This window comes from Cnephaeus nilssonii, assembly GCF_951640355.1.
Source record: "Cnephaeus nilssonii genome assembly, chromosome: 9".
NCBI classification, from domain to species: Eukaryota; Metazoa; Chordata; class Mammalia; order Chiroptera; family Vespertilionidae; genus Cnephaeus; species Cnephaeus nilssonii.
In genome coordinates, this window is record NC_137080.1 from 46,362,552 (window position 1) to 46,378,336 (window position 15,785).

The 15,785-nt window shown below is 37.2% G+C and overlaps 1 protein-coding gene across 5 annotated transcripts in view; it reads left to right on the forward strand.

Annotated features, from left to right (window-relative positions):
* MMS22L (MMS22 like, DNA repair protein) overlaps nt 1–15,785 on the forward strand; it is a 105,815-nt gene that overhangs the window by 75,981 nt on the left and 14,049 nt on the right. For all 5 annotated transcript variants that reach the window (XR_013814041.1, XM_079781505.1, XM_079781508.1 and 2 more), the window contains exons 17-21: nt 1,697–1,848; nt 2,708–2,850; nt 6,531–6,690; nt 12,414–12,583; nt 15,191–15,399. Coding sequence is in view for 4 of the 5 variants with exons in the window: in XM_079781505.1 (XP_079637631.1) it covers nt 1,697–1,848; nt 2,708–2,850; nt 6,531–6,690; nt 12,414–12,583; nt 15,191–15,399 (834 nt within the window). In the remaining variant the exon portion in view is untranslated. The remainder of the gene's footprint in view (nt 1–1,696; nt 1,849–2,707; nt 2,851–6,530; nt 6,691–12,413; nt 12,584–15,190; nt 15,400–15,785) is intronic.

Consider the following 15,785-nt stretch of genomic DNA (forward strand, 5'->3'; position numbering starts at 1 on the left):
CCAGCCAGGGCCAAAGTATTTTAAAACAGTGTTTCTGGAATTAGGATGTACAAGTATTTTTAAAATTTCTGACTTTACATAACACTTTATAGTGAGCTTAAGATCATCCTTACCCTTTCTATGCCCACTTATAAAATGATTAGAAATCAAATCATCCAGGCCTTGGGCTTTATAGAAAGAATTTTTTTAAAAATCTGTCAGATCTTATTTTGGGATTATTTAATAATGACTGCCTCTGTGGTGGGGGAGCAAGAAAGGAAGGGACAGGAAGGCGATTGATCTATATATACACCCACACAGAAAACATCTTTAACTTTTTTTTTTTACCTATGTAGGCATGATTTCTTCTCTATTTACTCTACTGTTTATTTTGTCTACTTGCCATTTCCTTCATTATTCTCTCAGCTAGCTAGTTATCAGCCCCTTCCTTGCTTTCCCTCTTTAACTATATTCTTTTTTACCTCTTTCCCTTGGCAAAAACCCTACACATAGCCATCAGTGGGAAAAAGAAAATTAAATAAGAACATTACAAATGAAATCAAGAGTACAAGGTGGGCAAAAAAAAGAATTTATTCTTGTACTAGAGGCCCGTTGCAGGAAGATTCCTGTAAGAATAGGGCTTCCTCGGGCCTATTCCTGGAAAAATAGGGCTTCCTGCAGCCAGAGCGAAGCAGAGAAGGGAGCGAAGCCCGCTAAGGCGGGCTCTGCTCCCAGCTCCGCTGCCTCGGCTCCGCTCCTGTCTCTACTGCCTCGGCTTGCTCCCTTCTGCAGTGCTTGGCTTCCTTCTATGCTGTCTTCAGTCTTCACTCCACTCCTGTGTATGCAAACTAACCACCATCTTTGTTGGGTTAATTTGCATACTCGCTCTGATTGGCTGGTGGGCGTAGCAGAGGGACGGTCAATTTGCATGCTTCTCTTTTATTAGTGTAGATTATTATTTACTAGAGGCCAGTGCATGAATTCGTGCACCAGTGGGGTCCCTTGGCCTGGCCTGGCCTGTGGGATAGGGCTGAAACTGGCTCTCCGACATCGCCCAAGAGGGTCCCAGATTGCGAGAGGGCACAGGCCAGGCTGAGGGACCCCACTGGTGCACTATCGGAGCTGGGGAGGGACATGGGAGGGCTCCAGGGCATGTCTGGCCCATCTCGTTCAGTCCCGATTGGCCAGACCCCAGCAGCAAGCTAACCTACGAGTTGGAGCGTCTGCCCCCTGGTGGTCAGTGCACGTCATAGCAACTGGTCGACTGTCTGCCCCCTAGTGGTCAGTGCATGTCATAGCGACTGGCCGACCAGTCGACTGTCTGCCCCCTTGTGGTCAGTGCACGTCATAGCAAGTGGTTGAGCAGCCTTAGCATATCATTAGCATATTACGCTTTGATTGGTTGAACAGATTACTGGACGACCGGACACTTAGCATATTGGGCTTTTATTATGTAGGATTGTATTATTTTTCATAAGGACACTGGAAACCTCCTTTTGCCCAACCCTGTATTTATCTACAATATCTTACTGTGTGTATCTGTAGTGTTCATTTTCAGCAGTGTACGTCTGCATTAGTTGCATTTGTCTTTGAGGCCAACAAGTGGGGAATGTTTGAATGTTTTTTGTTTTTTTTTATTCCTAATCTCTTATACTCCGGGAACGGAATGATGCCAGGTTTTATTTTTGTTTTTAATATCAATCCATTTATCTTTCAGCATTTTATGTGAAGCACTTTCTTATTCAGGCTGTGTATCTTTTCAAGCCTTAACTATAAGATCATGGATCCGTTGCATTTTGCAAATGTATGTAAAAAGCCTCAGTTTACCTGATGATTTATTAATTGATATAAATCTGGAACAGACAGTTGGTAAGTATTGCAGGTGTTGTGCTTTCTAGTTAGCTAAATATATTTAAAATTTTCTGTTTTGTTCCGTAAATTAAGAGAAAAATAAAAAAAATATTTGTAATTAACTATGAATATAAACAAAAATTTATTTCCTTTTGCAGCCCATTTCTTTTTTCCTGATATTTTCCTATTACTATATATGATAATTTCTCTCCTGTAAAGATAAAAGAACTTGTTTCCTTGGAAGCCAAAAAAAACCCCACAAACTAACAAAAAAAAAACACCTTGCTCTCGGGTGACAACCATCTTTTACCTTGAAGAAACTGATCACAAAATAAAGTGGAAATATGAAGTAAATAACCAGATATCACACTGTGAAAACCCTAAAAAGAAAAATATCCAATTATGGATAATTTTCTCCCATTTTATTAGATATTTTGCTTTGCTTTTGCTTTATATTTAGTCATCGAGTGATATTTGTGCTTTTTTTTTTTTTTGCTTTTTTTAATATTTCCATGCAGTTCTGGTTGCCTGTAGGGCATGCCTTTTCCTAACGCTGTTCTTTATGACCATTTATAAATTGCACAAAGTGTGGACTGAAAAATGCTCCAGACTTACTTTGATATGTTATTACATCAGTTGGCTTTACATGAATAACTTCTTTAGGGCTGTGTTGTTCAAACAAGTACATGTTTGTTTTTAAATAAAACCTTTCCTTAGTGACAAAAAATTCGAAGTTTTTAATTATGTGGAAATTTGAATTTAAAGGAAAGCATGTCATAAAGTAAGAATACTACATTTCCTGCTTATATTCATATACATATAAAATACAAATTTATATAGTAAACCTTATATAAATGTCGTTACTTTATTTTAACAGAAAAAGAGTACATGGAACAGTTGTCCGAACTGACAAGGTTGCTGTTTAAACTCTCAGAAGTAAAGAATATTTTCTCAGAGGCTCATGTTGAATATTTACCCACCCCAGAAGACCCTAAAAGAGCACTAATTCAATTCCTTGAGGTATTTTTCACTTAATATAATTGTCCAGATCAGATACAGTCATATTTCCAAAAACCTTGAAGTGTTTATACTGTTTTTCCTATAAAAGGAAATCTTCTAAATTGAATCATATTATTGGGTGCCCAATATTATGAAATTCTGGAGAAGTAAAAATAATGGATCTAAGGTATAGTATAATTCACTCTTAAAGGCAGAAGAATAACATTTATGAAATATAGGAGGAAAAAATGCTACATATAAGCCTTACACCTTACACTAAAGCTAACCTAAATTGTAGGAATATCTTATTGTTGACATTGTTGGATAACAATATTCTTTAGGTACTTGGGAACTAAATTTTCTTGTATATGGTTCATAATACTTCTAACTTACTGTTTACTATCCTCTCTAATAAAATGGTAACATGCAAATTAACCATCACTCCGCTACATAAGCCATGCCCACCAGCCAAGCCACGCCCACCAGCCAATCAGGGCGAGTATGCAGATAACCCCCTCCAAGATGGCTACAGCCACAGAGAGCAAGGTTTCCCAGGTAACAGAGGAAGCCAAGCTTTCCATAGCCATTGCAGGCCTAAGCCTCCACTCAAGCTACAAAGTTTCAATTATAGAAGGTAAACAAATTCAAACAAATGGCGGCAGAATGGAGCTTGAGAGAGCAGGCCAGGGTTGCTAGCAGCAACAGGGAAAGCAAAGCTTTCTGCACACCCTGGCCGGGCTCACCCGCTTAAGGCTACAAAGTTTCAATTGTAGAAGGTGAATTAACTGCCACAGAAATGGCTGCCACCCCGGAGGGAGCAGCAGGCTTGGCTCCGCTCCAGGCTACAAAGTTTCAATTGTAGAAGGAAAATAAATTACAGATACCAGGCCTCCGCTTGGGTTGCCAGGGGGCGTGGCCGGCCTGCAAACCACCACAGACCCCTCGCTTAGGCCGCCCCACGCCCCAAGGGAACCCCACCCTGATCCGGGACACCCTTCAGGGCAAACCAGCTGGCCCCCACCTGTGCACCAGGCCTCTATCCTATCTAATAAAAGAGTAATATACAGATTGATCATCACTGCAACACACAATATAGCTGCCCCCATGTGGTCAAAGATCCTGCCCCCATGTGGACACAAGATGGCCACTACAAGATGGACAGCAGGAGAGGGCAGTTGGGAGGCACCCGGCCTGCAAGGGAGGGCAGTTGTGAGGGACCAGGCCTGCAAGGGAGGGCAGTTGGAGGTGATCAACCCTGCAGGAGAGGGCAGTTAGGGGTGACCAGGCTGGCAGAGGAGGGAAGTTGGGGGCAAACAGGCTGGCAGGGGAGCAGTTAAGCATCAACCAGGCTGGCAGCAGAGTGGTTAGGGGGTGATCAGGCTGGCAGGCAGTAGTGGTTAGGGGCAATCAGGAAGGCAGGCAGGCAAGCAGTTGGGAGCCAGCAATCCTGGATTGTGAGAGGGATGTCCGACTGCCCGTTTAGGCCCGATCCTGGTGGGCAGTCGGACATCCCTCCAGGGGTCCCAGATCGGATAGGGTACAGGCTGGGCTGAGGGACAACCCCCCGCCGTGCACGAACTTCGTGCACCAGGCTTCTAGTCCTGTAATAAACAGTGTACATTTTACAGTAAAAAATTTTAATCTCTTCAGTATAAGCAGCACCTACTTCATGTGATAATGTGATTGGGGCTTTAAAATTCAATCCATTTGTTCTGTCTCCATAAAAAATAGTTCCAGTCAACATTTTATTTTTAATTATTAATTTTGTAGGAATCTATGTGATAGTATTTGCTTTATTGCCTAGTTGAGGTTATTAATGTGTTTGGATTTGCGTCTCTCTAAGCTATTCATAGTAAAAGTTGATTTATTTTCCCACAAAGAGATTGGTTTTGACTGCAGTGCAAATAATTAAAACCCATAAGCTTTTTTTTCAAATGTGAAATCTTCCATTGGTTTTCATTAAGTTAAAGTACAGTTTTATGACAATTAACAATGTCATATAAATCCTAAAAATACCTAATAATAGTACCTGCAGATATAAAATACACATTTTTGCCTACTCGGTGTAGCTCAATGGTTGAGGTCACCGTTCGATTCCTGGTCCGGGCACATGCAGGCTTGATCCCCAGTAAAGGGCATGCAGAAGTTTCTATCTCTCCCTCTTCCTTCTTCTCTGAAATCAATAAAAATATATTTAAAATAAAATAAATACACATTTTTGTTCTGTCTCTGATTTGGTGGTTGATTGGATCTCAACCTGTAATTAATTAAATATTTGTGCTAGGAATCATCCTGGACCAGAAAGGGAGGTAGAAGTCATGCATTCCACTGACCATTTTGAAAAGCTCTTTTAATTTAATCCAGTCCACATTAATTATTCTCTTGGCAACCAGTAAATAATAGTTGTGTGCTAAATGCTGGATAGATAGTACATGTTAGGATTACATGATAGGATAACATAGATAGTACTATGTTAGGATTTCTTAGAAATTTGAAGAACCAAAAGAAGTAGTCCTTGATCTTAAAGGACTTATCTGAAAATATGGAATAAACACAAAGGTTAAAATAATAATATAAGACAGTACAGTATATGCTAAGTGCTAATTAGTTGATAGATCAATCAGTAGATTAAGAATTCAGAGCATCTTGGTATAAGAAGTTTGAATTTTATGCCACGAACAGTGTGAAGGCTTCATACATTTTTAAGTAGGCCTAATTTGATTAAATGACTTTTCAGGAAAATTAATAACAATTGAGTAGATTCAGGGAGCATCTGAAAGCTCTTTGACTTTAACCACCTGTCTCTCCTGCTCTCTGCGTGACATCATCATGACTTTCCACTCTCTTTTCTCCAAGTGCAACATCCTCTCAAGGTCTCACTTGATTACCTATCCACCTAGACTATATCTCTGAGGGTCTCACTTCAACTACCCTTACCAACACCCTCAGAATCATCTACCTTTTGTTTCTTGGTCAGACCTGCAAACACTCAACCTTGGTTTGGTGCAACCGCTTACATTCTCTCTGTCTTATCTGCTGAGAGCTGCAGTAGAAAAATCACCTAACTGTATATATCGGTACCATTGTGTCCAGTTCAGGTCATTGAATTCCACCATAAGTTCCCAAAAATAGTTTGAAAACTTTAGTACTCAAACCTTCTAACCCATCTCTAGCTAGTCTTTTTGTCTTCCATTCTTTTTGTGCTTATTTTCACCCTTCCTCCGTTTATTCTTTCATTGATTTCCTCTTCTTCCCACTTCACAGGGGGTCAATTCATAATCTCAAAGCTGAACTTTATAGAAGTCTTACTTGTAAAAATTTGGTAACCTGACCCTAGGTCTTCTTTGTATGAATTTGGGGATTTTGAATTCCCAGTTTTATGCTAAGATATTTGGAAGTCTCTGTGATTTTGGTTATAAACTTCTTTTACTTCTTTTTACTAATATTTTGCTGAGTCAGATCTTAAATGAATAATCATTGGTGAATTGTGGTGTGTTGTTTTTTTTTTCACTTTAACCTGTATTTTAATTATAAAAAGACAATTCTTAGTTGCATTTTAATTACTGTGAACATTTATTGAAAAGTTAAGGATGAAGGCTTAAATATAAGGTATGTGTCTAGAGAGAGAAATTACCTTTATTTTTAAAAGTCTATACTTTATAAAACTTGGAAAGCTAAATCATGTTTTCCCTTATTTATAGGCTGTTGGTATAACTTACAAGAATCTGCAGAAACATTCTGATAAATCTGCCATGGTCAAAAAGTCCTTAGAATACCTTGGTGAAATATTAAAATATATAAAACCTTATTTGGGGAAAAAAATTTCCAGTGCAGGGCTGCAACTGACGTATAGGATGATGGGTATGTATTTCTGACATTATTAAAACTTCGTGAGGTTGAGTCTTTTTCATGATGGATAGGAATATACTAATATAGTAGCTAAATCACTGTTCTCCTTACAATCATAAGAATAATCTGAAAGACAAAATAATTCATGTTGGCTTTCAAGTGCATCTCTGTCTTGCCCCACCTTCCTTCAGAACTTTTCTTGTTATGCTTGTGTTAATATTAAAATTAATTATGATCAATACAGAAAATATGCCAACACCAATTTGCCATCAATAGTCTGTTATGAATCCTTACATTGTGAATACCTAGATAACTAAAATGGACTTTCTTTTTAGTGCTTACCTATAGTTTGTTAGGATTTGAAATATCAGAAAACCATCACTTCCTTTTATTTTTATGGTTTGCTCCCTATGAAGGAGGTCAGGAAAGAATTTATTACAGCACTGAAGATATTTATGCTTCAAACCTTGTTTCTCCCAACATTATGTTTTCTTTTTTCAAAAAGAAATCTTTTTCTGTGCCCGTTCTGTAATAACAAAGTGCATCCTTCTTTAAGAAGTCACTAATTTGAATACCTTTGTTCTCTAAAATCATGTTGCTAACCGAAAATAGGAACTAGATAAAGAGAAACGAGAAGGATTTCCTCAGAAGTTTTTATGCAGAATTGAAGGTGTTTTATTTTTCTTATTTCTCTGTGGCCAAAACCTTATATCTGTTCCCTTTGATCTTGTAAACATATGAATAAAACTGATTTGGGCTGTCTGAAACTTTTTATATTTGTTGTAAAATATAAAGGAAAATTTGAAATGTGTAAATGTGGATGTTTTAGAATGTAGTGAAAGCTGTAGTAGCAATTCAGGCATCTTAATTTCAGAGAAAAATATAAGTGAGAATCTGTCATAAACTTAACATAGTAGAATGTAGATTAATAAGTGTTTTAGCATTTAGGCTTATACTTTATTAGTCTGCCAAGCTAATATGATTTCCAGGTATATCTTTATTTTTACAAAATATATAATAGACTTAACCAGGAACTGCAAAATCATTTTTGGATTGGTGATATGTAGACCCACAACAAAAGTCTCCTGATGAAGAAATGAGGGCCTTGTTTGTTTTGTTACAAGATTGTTTTTAATTTATTGGTGGATTGATTTGTGTTCTTTCCTTTTGTCTAAATCTCATAGACTGGGAATAGAGTATACTGCTACAATATTGCCCATTTAACTTATTAGATATTAGGAACAGATAACTTATTGTCTTAAAGTGTTTAGAACAAAATGGAGAAATAGAAAGTTTAAACCTGTTCTAAGTTTTCAGGACTGGCATATAATAGCCTCTTGAGAGAAAAGGAGTGAATCACTGAAATGTTGTGCCTTACATTGCCAGTTCCTGGCTGGGAATACTGCCATTCACTTGCAAGGTGCAAACTTTTGATGAAATCATACTTCAGATTAAGGCATCTGAGGTCTTCATTGTAACTCAGTGATTTTTTTTTTTTTTTTTTGAAAAGGAGAATTGATCAATAAGTAATATTTTCAAATTTCCTCCTCTTTATATCTTTTTGTTTTCTTTTGTTTTTCACTAGAGGCCCAATGCACAAAATTTGTGCACTTGTGTGGGGGGCGGTGCCCTCAGCCTGACCTGCACCCTCTCGTAGTCTGGGACCCTTCGGGGAATACCTGCCTTCCAGCCGGCAGAGAAACATCCCTCTTGCAGTCCAGGGCTCTCGCAGTTGGGGACCCTTCGCTCCTTACCATCCACCTGCAGTGGAGGCAGGAGAGGCTCCCTCCACCACTGCTGCACTCGCTGGCCATGAGCCCAGCTTCTGGCTGAGCGGCACTCCCCCTGTGGGAGCACACTGACCACCAGGGGCAGCTCCTGCGTTGAGCATCTGCGCCCTGGTGGTCAGTGTATGTCATAGCGACCGGTCATTCTGCCATTTGGTGGATTTGCATAGTAGAGTTTTATTATATTGGATACTTTATATTTTTTTACTTTGCTGTACCCAGGCCTTTCCTTTTGATCATCCTTCTTTCTTTGGTAATTCTTCCACTTTTGTCTTTGTAATTGAAATTATTCCCCTGTCCCTTCTATGCCCAGCCCAAGAGTACCAACTTTCCTGCACCCCCAGGAGACCTGATCTCCCCACTGTGCTTCATCTGTCCTGATCTTATGACGTTTTTCATAGTTTGACATTTATTGTACTTATTTGTGTACTAAACATGGCTCCACTAAATTTTAAACTTACTCATGGTGTTGGTCATATTTTTGAACTTTTTATTCCTATCATCATGTATTTTGAACAAATAAGAACATTTACTCTGTGTTGGTGTTTGTGTGTGTGTATGTGTGTGTATGCATCATGCACTGGAATGGGAACTGGGGATGCATCAGTTAAAGAGCTTTTGCAGTGTAGGAGATGACATATATACTAAATAAATGTGTGAAATTTATTTAGTATATATGTCATCTGGAATTTAATATTTTCTGGAATTTAATATTATTATAAACCTAGCTAATAGGACACAATGCATCTTTTTGTCTTTTTATTTTATTTTTTTACAATACACAAAACAAATCAATTACCAGATTGTAGATATAAAATAATTAGCCATTTACATGCAATAAACATTAATATTTCAAGAAAAATTATTTTAAATGTACTATTATATTCAATAAATATTAATATTTCAAGAAAAAAGATTTTAGATATAATAATATTACCAAAACTGTACTAACATAGGATAATATCACAAAAGTTGTCGGAAATATTAAAAATCTGCAAATAACAGAATTACTTCTATTGTATTCTAAGATTTTTTTTTCCTCTGGCTCTATATTTGTTCATCAGTTTATGTTGTTCATTATATTCCACAAGTGAGTGAGATCATGTGATATTTATCTTTCTCCAACTGGTTTATTTTGCTTAGCATGATGCTCCCCATGTCCATCCATGCTGTTGCGAATGGTAAGAGTTCCTTCTTTTTTACAGCAGCGTAGTATTCCATTGTGTAGATGTACCACAGTTTTTTAATCCACTCATCTGCTGGTGGGCATTTAAGTTGTTACCAAATCTTAGCTATTGTAAATAGTATGCTCTTGCCTCCTTTGTAAAATATTAATTGAGCATAATGGCTTGGGTCGATTTCTGGGTTCTCTGTCCTGTTCCATTGATCCATATGTCTGTTCTTGTGCCAGTACCAGGCAGTTTTGAGAACAGTGGCTTTGTAATACAGCTTGATATCTGGCATTGTGATCCCTCCAACTTTGTTCTTTCTCAGGATTGCTGCAGCTATTCAAGGTCTTTTTTTATTCCACATGAATTTTTGGAGAGTTTGTTCTAGGTCTGAAATAATCCTTTGATATCTTAATGAGGATTGCATTGAATCTATAGATTGCTTTGGGTAGTATGGACACTTTAATGATGTTGATTCTACAAATTCATGAACATGGTATATTCTTCCATTTGTTTATGTCTTCCTCTATCTCTTTTTTCACACAAGGCATTTTTTAAATGTTCCTAAATGAGCAAAGTTACTTTCTAACTTTACATTTAAAAATATATATATTGTAATGATCCCACTTAACTTTTTTTTAAGGCATAATACATGCATACAGCAGAAAACAAGTAAATACGTAAGAACTCTTATAGTGCAGCGTTTTTTCAATCGTGGGAGTATGTTCCTCACAACTTATCTGTATTTTCCGCTTCATCAGTAAATAAGTAATATTTCTATAGCCAGGAAAATGACTTGTGGGTTTGGTTTTTTTTGTTTGGTTGTTTTTGTTTTTATTTTACAAAGCTACGCTGTGTATTTAAACTTTCCCCAGACTTTTTTACTTTAAATGTTTCTCTTTTTACATTTTTACTACCACATGCACTGAAATGTTCTTTGCTGAAACTTAAAAAATAAATAGGGGTCTATGACAGCAGAAAAGCAAATGTGTCACCTCTGCCTTCAGTGAACTCATAAAACTTAAAAGGTCTTCAGAAGGCATTGTGACCATCGCAGAAGATGAAATACGAGTTCCGATGATGCGGTTTTGGTTGGAAGGTCCTTGTTCTTTATAAGTTAGTACCTGGGCGACACCCAAGAGTGATGTGAATCATTTGAAATGTCGGTGATGATGGCAGTTCCCTTACGGGTATATTAATGTTCGTCAGAGTGTTAGTTCTTCTTACATGGCTGTCATTCTCAAGTTTTCCCCCTACTGGAAAAGTGAGGAGCAGCCAGCGTTATTTAAAATATTGCTAAGTGAGCATTGTGTTTCTTTATGATTGATTATTGTATTTCCTTTTACAACAGAAGATTAATGTTGCTGTTCGTTGTTCTTAGAAGTGATTATTGGTTAGGGTGTTTTTTTTTAAATGTCATTATACTCTGCTATAAGCATATTTTTGTATTCCTTCAGAGGTTCAATTTTAAACTTTTTGTTTGAATTTTATCACCTTTTTTGCTTTCTAAGATAAGATAAAATATAAAAGCTTCTGCAGTACATATACCGCTCCACTATTTAGACAAACACTTAGTGATCTTTTAAATTTATTTTTTGTGTTGTTGTTGTTTGTTTTTCAGTAAAGGGAGACCTCAATAGCAATAATACACTCTAATGGGAATTGTAAATCTGCTTTTAATTACTTTATTAAACAAAGGCTACTCATTTGTTAAGCTTTACTATCTTCAAATGTAGCAATTTACAGACTCCCAGTATTAAGGAACCCATAATATATTTCAGGTAGTAAAGAACTCTGTTTCTCTTCTTTCAGAATTAAAATTTAAACTCACTATTTGTTCATATTAAACAATTGAAAGTTAATAAAAACTGAAGTTCAAGGAGGTCAAATAATTGCTTCAAGGTGTTACAACTAATCATTTTTTCCTATCTTAACTATTTAATTATACCTCTTGTTGCAAACTGGTTTGAGTCAGCGTACAAAATTGTAAGATCCTATATAATAAAAGGCTAATATGCAAATCGACCAAACAGCAGAACAACAGTGCACTCCCATGGGGGGTCGCGGGGGGGCGGCGGGGAGCGCTGCTTAGCCAGAAGCCAGGCTCACGACTGGCGAGCGCAGCAGCGGTGGTGGGAGCCTCTCCCGCCTCCGTGGCAGTGCTAAGGATGTCTGACTGCTGGCAAGGCGCAAGCCAGGCTGAGGGAACCACACCCTCACCCCCACCCCCCTGTATACAAATTTCAGGCACCGGGCCTCTAGTAAAAAAATATAAAGAAATAAGGGTATGAAAAAAATAAATGTGGAGTGCATGATGAAGCTCAGGGACAAGTAAGTATGCACATGAAAACATAGTGTATTATCTCACAGTGTTCTTGAAGTTGCATTGTATTTGCCTCTGAGTTTCCTAGTAGCCAAAGCAAAGATAAATCTTACTAATTGCAACATTCAAGTTATAAATGCACATAATGTATACTGGTAACCAAATCACATTTTATGTAGTGTGTATGTATGTGTTTATGTGTATGTGTGCATGTGTATATTAAATATCAGTTGCTCAGGAAATCTGTGTTTTTCTTGGCCCAGAACTCGTGAGAGAAATTTGTCTTTTTAGTAAAATACATGACTTGACAAGGTTTTTTTGACTCATACTAAATGTTTCTTCCTAGTGCATACTTTAATTTGCTCATGTATGCTTTAAATATCAATTTTTAGAGGAATGACTAAATTTTCTAATTAGAAGATAACCATAGCTGCTGTTACTGCTCTTCTCTGTTAGGAATTCTTGTTAAATCCTGGGCACAGATCTTTGCTACCTCTGAAGCCCAAAAATTACTGTTCCGGATCATAGATTGTTTACTGCTGCCACACTCAGTGTTACTGCAAGAGAAGGAGCTGCCTGCACCTCTGTTGACTGCAATTCAAAAGAGCCTGCCTTTGTATCTCCAGGTATAGTAAGTGTGGCTGCTTAAAAGTTAAAAAAAAGAAACTTTGTTTTAAAGCAGCTTACTAACTGCACATTTAAAACCTGCATTGCCATCTCAATGTATGTGTGTACATGGGGCACTTCCATTTAGCATGACTTTAATTCCTTTTGTGTTTGGCTCTGAAAACAAAGATGTAAAAGACAACATTTCCACCCTTGAAAAGCTTAAAGTTCAGGAGGATGCTGATTACCATAGACAATTATAATAATGTGCTCCATATTTTTCTGAGAGGCCTCCTCCTTTGTCTGTCACCCAGACTGGGATGGGGAGAAGTGAGAGAAAAGACACTGTACAGGATACTGTTTGTCAAAGTGCAGAGTGGGTAGGAGTTGAAGTTCTATTTTTGTCAGAGGGAACAGCATGGGAAGGGCATGGTTTTTGTGAGAAATAGGACATACTGGGGAAAAGCAAATAATTCTGTGGGGGCTGGACACTCATATAGGAGGAGCCACATAATGGGGGTTTTCTGTATCTATGCTAAGAAGTTTGGACTTTTTCTTTTACATGGGGACTGTTGGTGGATTTTGAGTAGAGAAGTGGTAGTGACATATATTTACATTTTAGAACGCTGATTCTGGTGACAGTATCCAAGGTAGTTGGTGCAGAGCTTAAATTGGAGACTTGGGAAGGCAGTAAGGAGTACATTATCTGAAGGTTTTGAACTAAGGCACTGAGTATAGCGCTCAGTAAATTTCAGAAACATTTAGGAACTCCAATCAGAAAGACTTGCGAAGTAAGTATTATGGAGCAACAGAAAAAATAGAATACTTTCTAGATTCTATAGTGGCTGCTTATGCAGGTGGTGGTGCTACTGAAATGGGATATTCTGGGATGAAGATAAAACTTTCTGAACAGCATCAATTTGAGATGCTGGGACTATCTAGGTCACGATGTTTAGCAGGCACTTGGAAATACTGATCTATCATGCAGGAGAAAAGACTAGGCTGTACTTTGTTATTCTTTAGTATCTGATAATAAAGGTAAGTGCTTTTTAATTTGGGCACTAGCAAGGGAAGCTGAGGCGGAATGGATTTTGATTAGGTAATAAGCAGTCTCTTCCACAGATGGATTTTTTAAACAGATTTTTATTATTTCTAAGACATTTTCAGTTGACTCTTTAATTTTGTATTCAGAATAGCATTTAAAGCAAAGTTTAGGGTGTCTGCTAGCAAGATAAACCACTGCCAATCCAGAGGGGAAGATGCGGGCAGGGGAGTTATAAACCACAGGAGAGTCTGGTGAGCTTGTTCCATGTGGCCCCCTTAAACCAAAAGTTGTAATTCATATCTTGAATAAGAATTCTTATAAACTTCCAAAGTTGTAAATTGAAAAATTTGTTGAATTATCCATTTGGCAGAATTGACTTGGAGCTATAGCTTTAACTTCTTAAAGGTACCTAGCTCTTTCCTTCATAATTTTTAAAATGTATCCATTTATTATTTCATCTTCTGATTTAATATGCTTTTCCTTAAACAAAACATTAAAGAAATGGGGTAGGAGGTGCCCATTTTTTTTAATTGTTTATTTAATTGCTAGTGTTTTAACAGCTCTAGGCTATTTTTCATTACAAATAACCTTTCAAAATTTCTTATCGGGAAAATATTTGTAGCTAAAATGTAGACAAAAACATTTCTAATTATTTCTCTGGGGAAAAAACATTGTGAATCACAAAATACCAAATTATAAATGAACTTTTAGATCATAATTTATTGTGTTGGTGATTATACTTAGTAATAGGGGATATTTAGAAATATTGACAGAAAAAAATTGTTTCCCAGGGTATTGGTTTAATTGTGTTTGTATTTATCAAATACTATAATCCATATGAAAGTATTTTGTTAACGTCTATAAAAAGGGAAGGGATTAAGTCAACAGACATGTGGTATGACATTGTGAGTTCCGTATGACCTTGATCAAGCTCTTAACTCCTGAACTTCAGTTTCCTCAGCTATAAAATTGGACCTACAGTAATACTAACTCAGTGGTTAATTAAATGAAGTAATGAATATAAGTCACGTGGTACAGTGACTGACAAATGAAAACCTCGAAATAAATGGTCATTCTGAGTCATAATCTTTTGCATTTCTCTCCTTTTGTTAATTAAAAAAAGTATCACCTTTATTAATATGGAAGATTTTTAGCGTAAGTTTTGCCTTACTCAGATAACTGTAAATGATGAGTGCCCTATATTTTAAAAACTGCCCTAAAATACGTTTTATAACTTGGTAAATACACATATATGCAGTTTAGTGTGGTGGTCAAGTTTTCCGAGAATGAAAAGAAGGAAGCTTCCTTTGTCTCCTACATTTCTCTCCTGCTTCATTTGTGCCCCAAAGACAAGTATGTGGTTAGATACCACAGCAGGGGTATTACCAAGCTTAGCAACTCCCTGAACTTCATACAAACATTATCTATTGATAGTGGGCGGTGTCCTTGTTGGTTGTGGTAAGTTAAAAATTCAGACAAGAGTATTAATGTGGGTGACTAAATTAGTAAGTTCCTAGATATTTTTTTGCCTTTTGATATTTCTTTGTTTTGTTTGTTTGTTTGTTGTCTTTTCCTCCCGTAGGGCATGTGTATCGCATACAGTCAGTCTCAAAATGCCTATTTGAATCAATTGCTGGGGAATGTTATTGAGCAGTATATTGGACGGTTTCTTCCACCTTCACCACAACATGTTTTAGATCTTGGACAACATCCTGTTTTGTTGGCACTGAGAAACTCGGCCACTCTTGCACTGATGCCATTTCTAAAGAAATGCATTGTACAAGTCATAAGGTACCTCTAAAAGTTAAAAATAAGCTGTATTTACAATTTATTAATATCTATTGAAAAGAAACAAAGTATTTCAAAACTATTGGCCTCCCTTAAAACACTAGTAGTTTAGAAAAAAATTTTTCTGAGAAGTATTATCTAAGATTTTACTAAAATGATTTTTACATATGCAGACAATGTTTTTTTTTTTAAATATATATTATTGATTTCAGAGAGTAAGGGAGAAGAAGAGAGAGAAATATCAATGATGAGAGAGAATCATTGATTGGCTGCCTCCTGCACGTCCCCTACTGGGGATGGAGCCCGCAACCTGGGCATGCGCCCTGACCGTGAATCAAACCATGACCTCCTGGTTCATAGGTCAAAGCTCAACCACTGAGCCACACCCA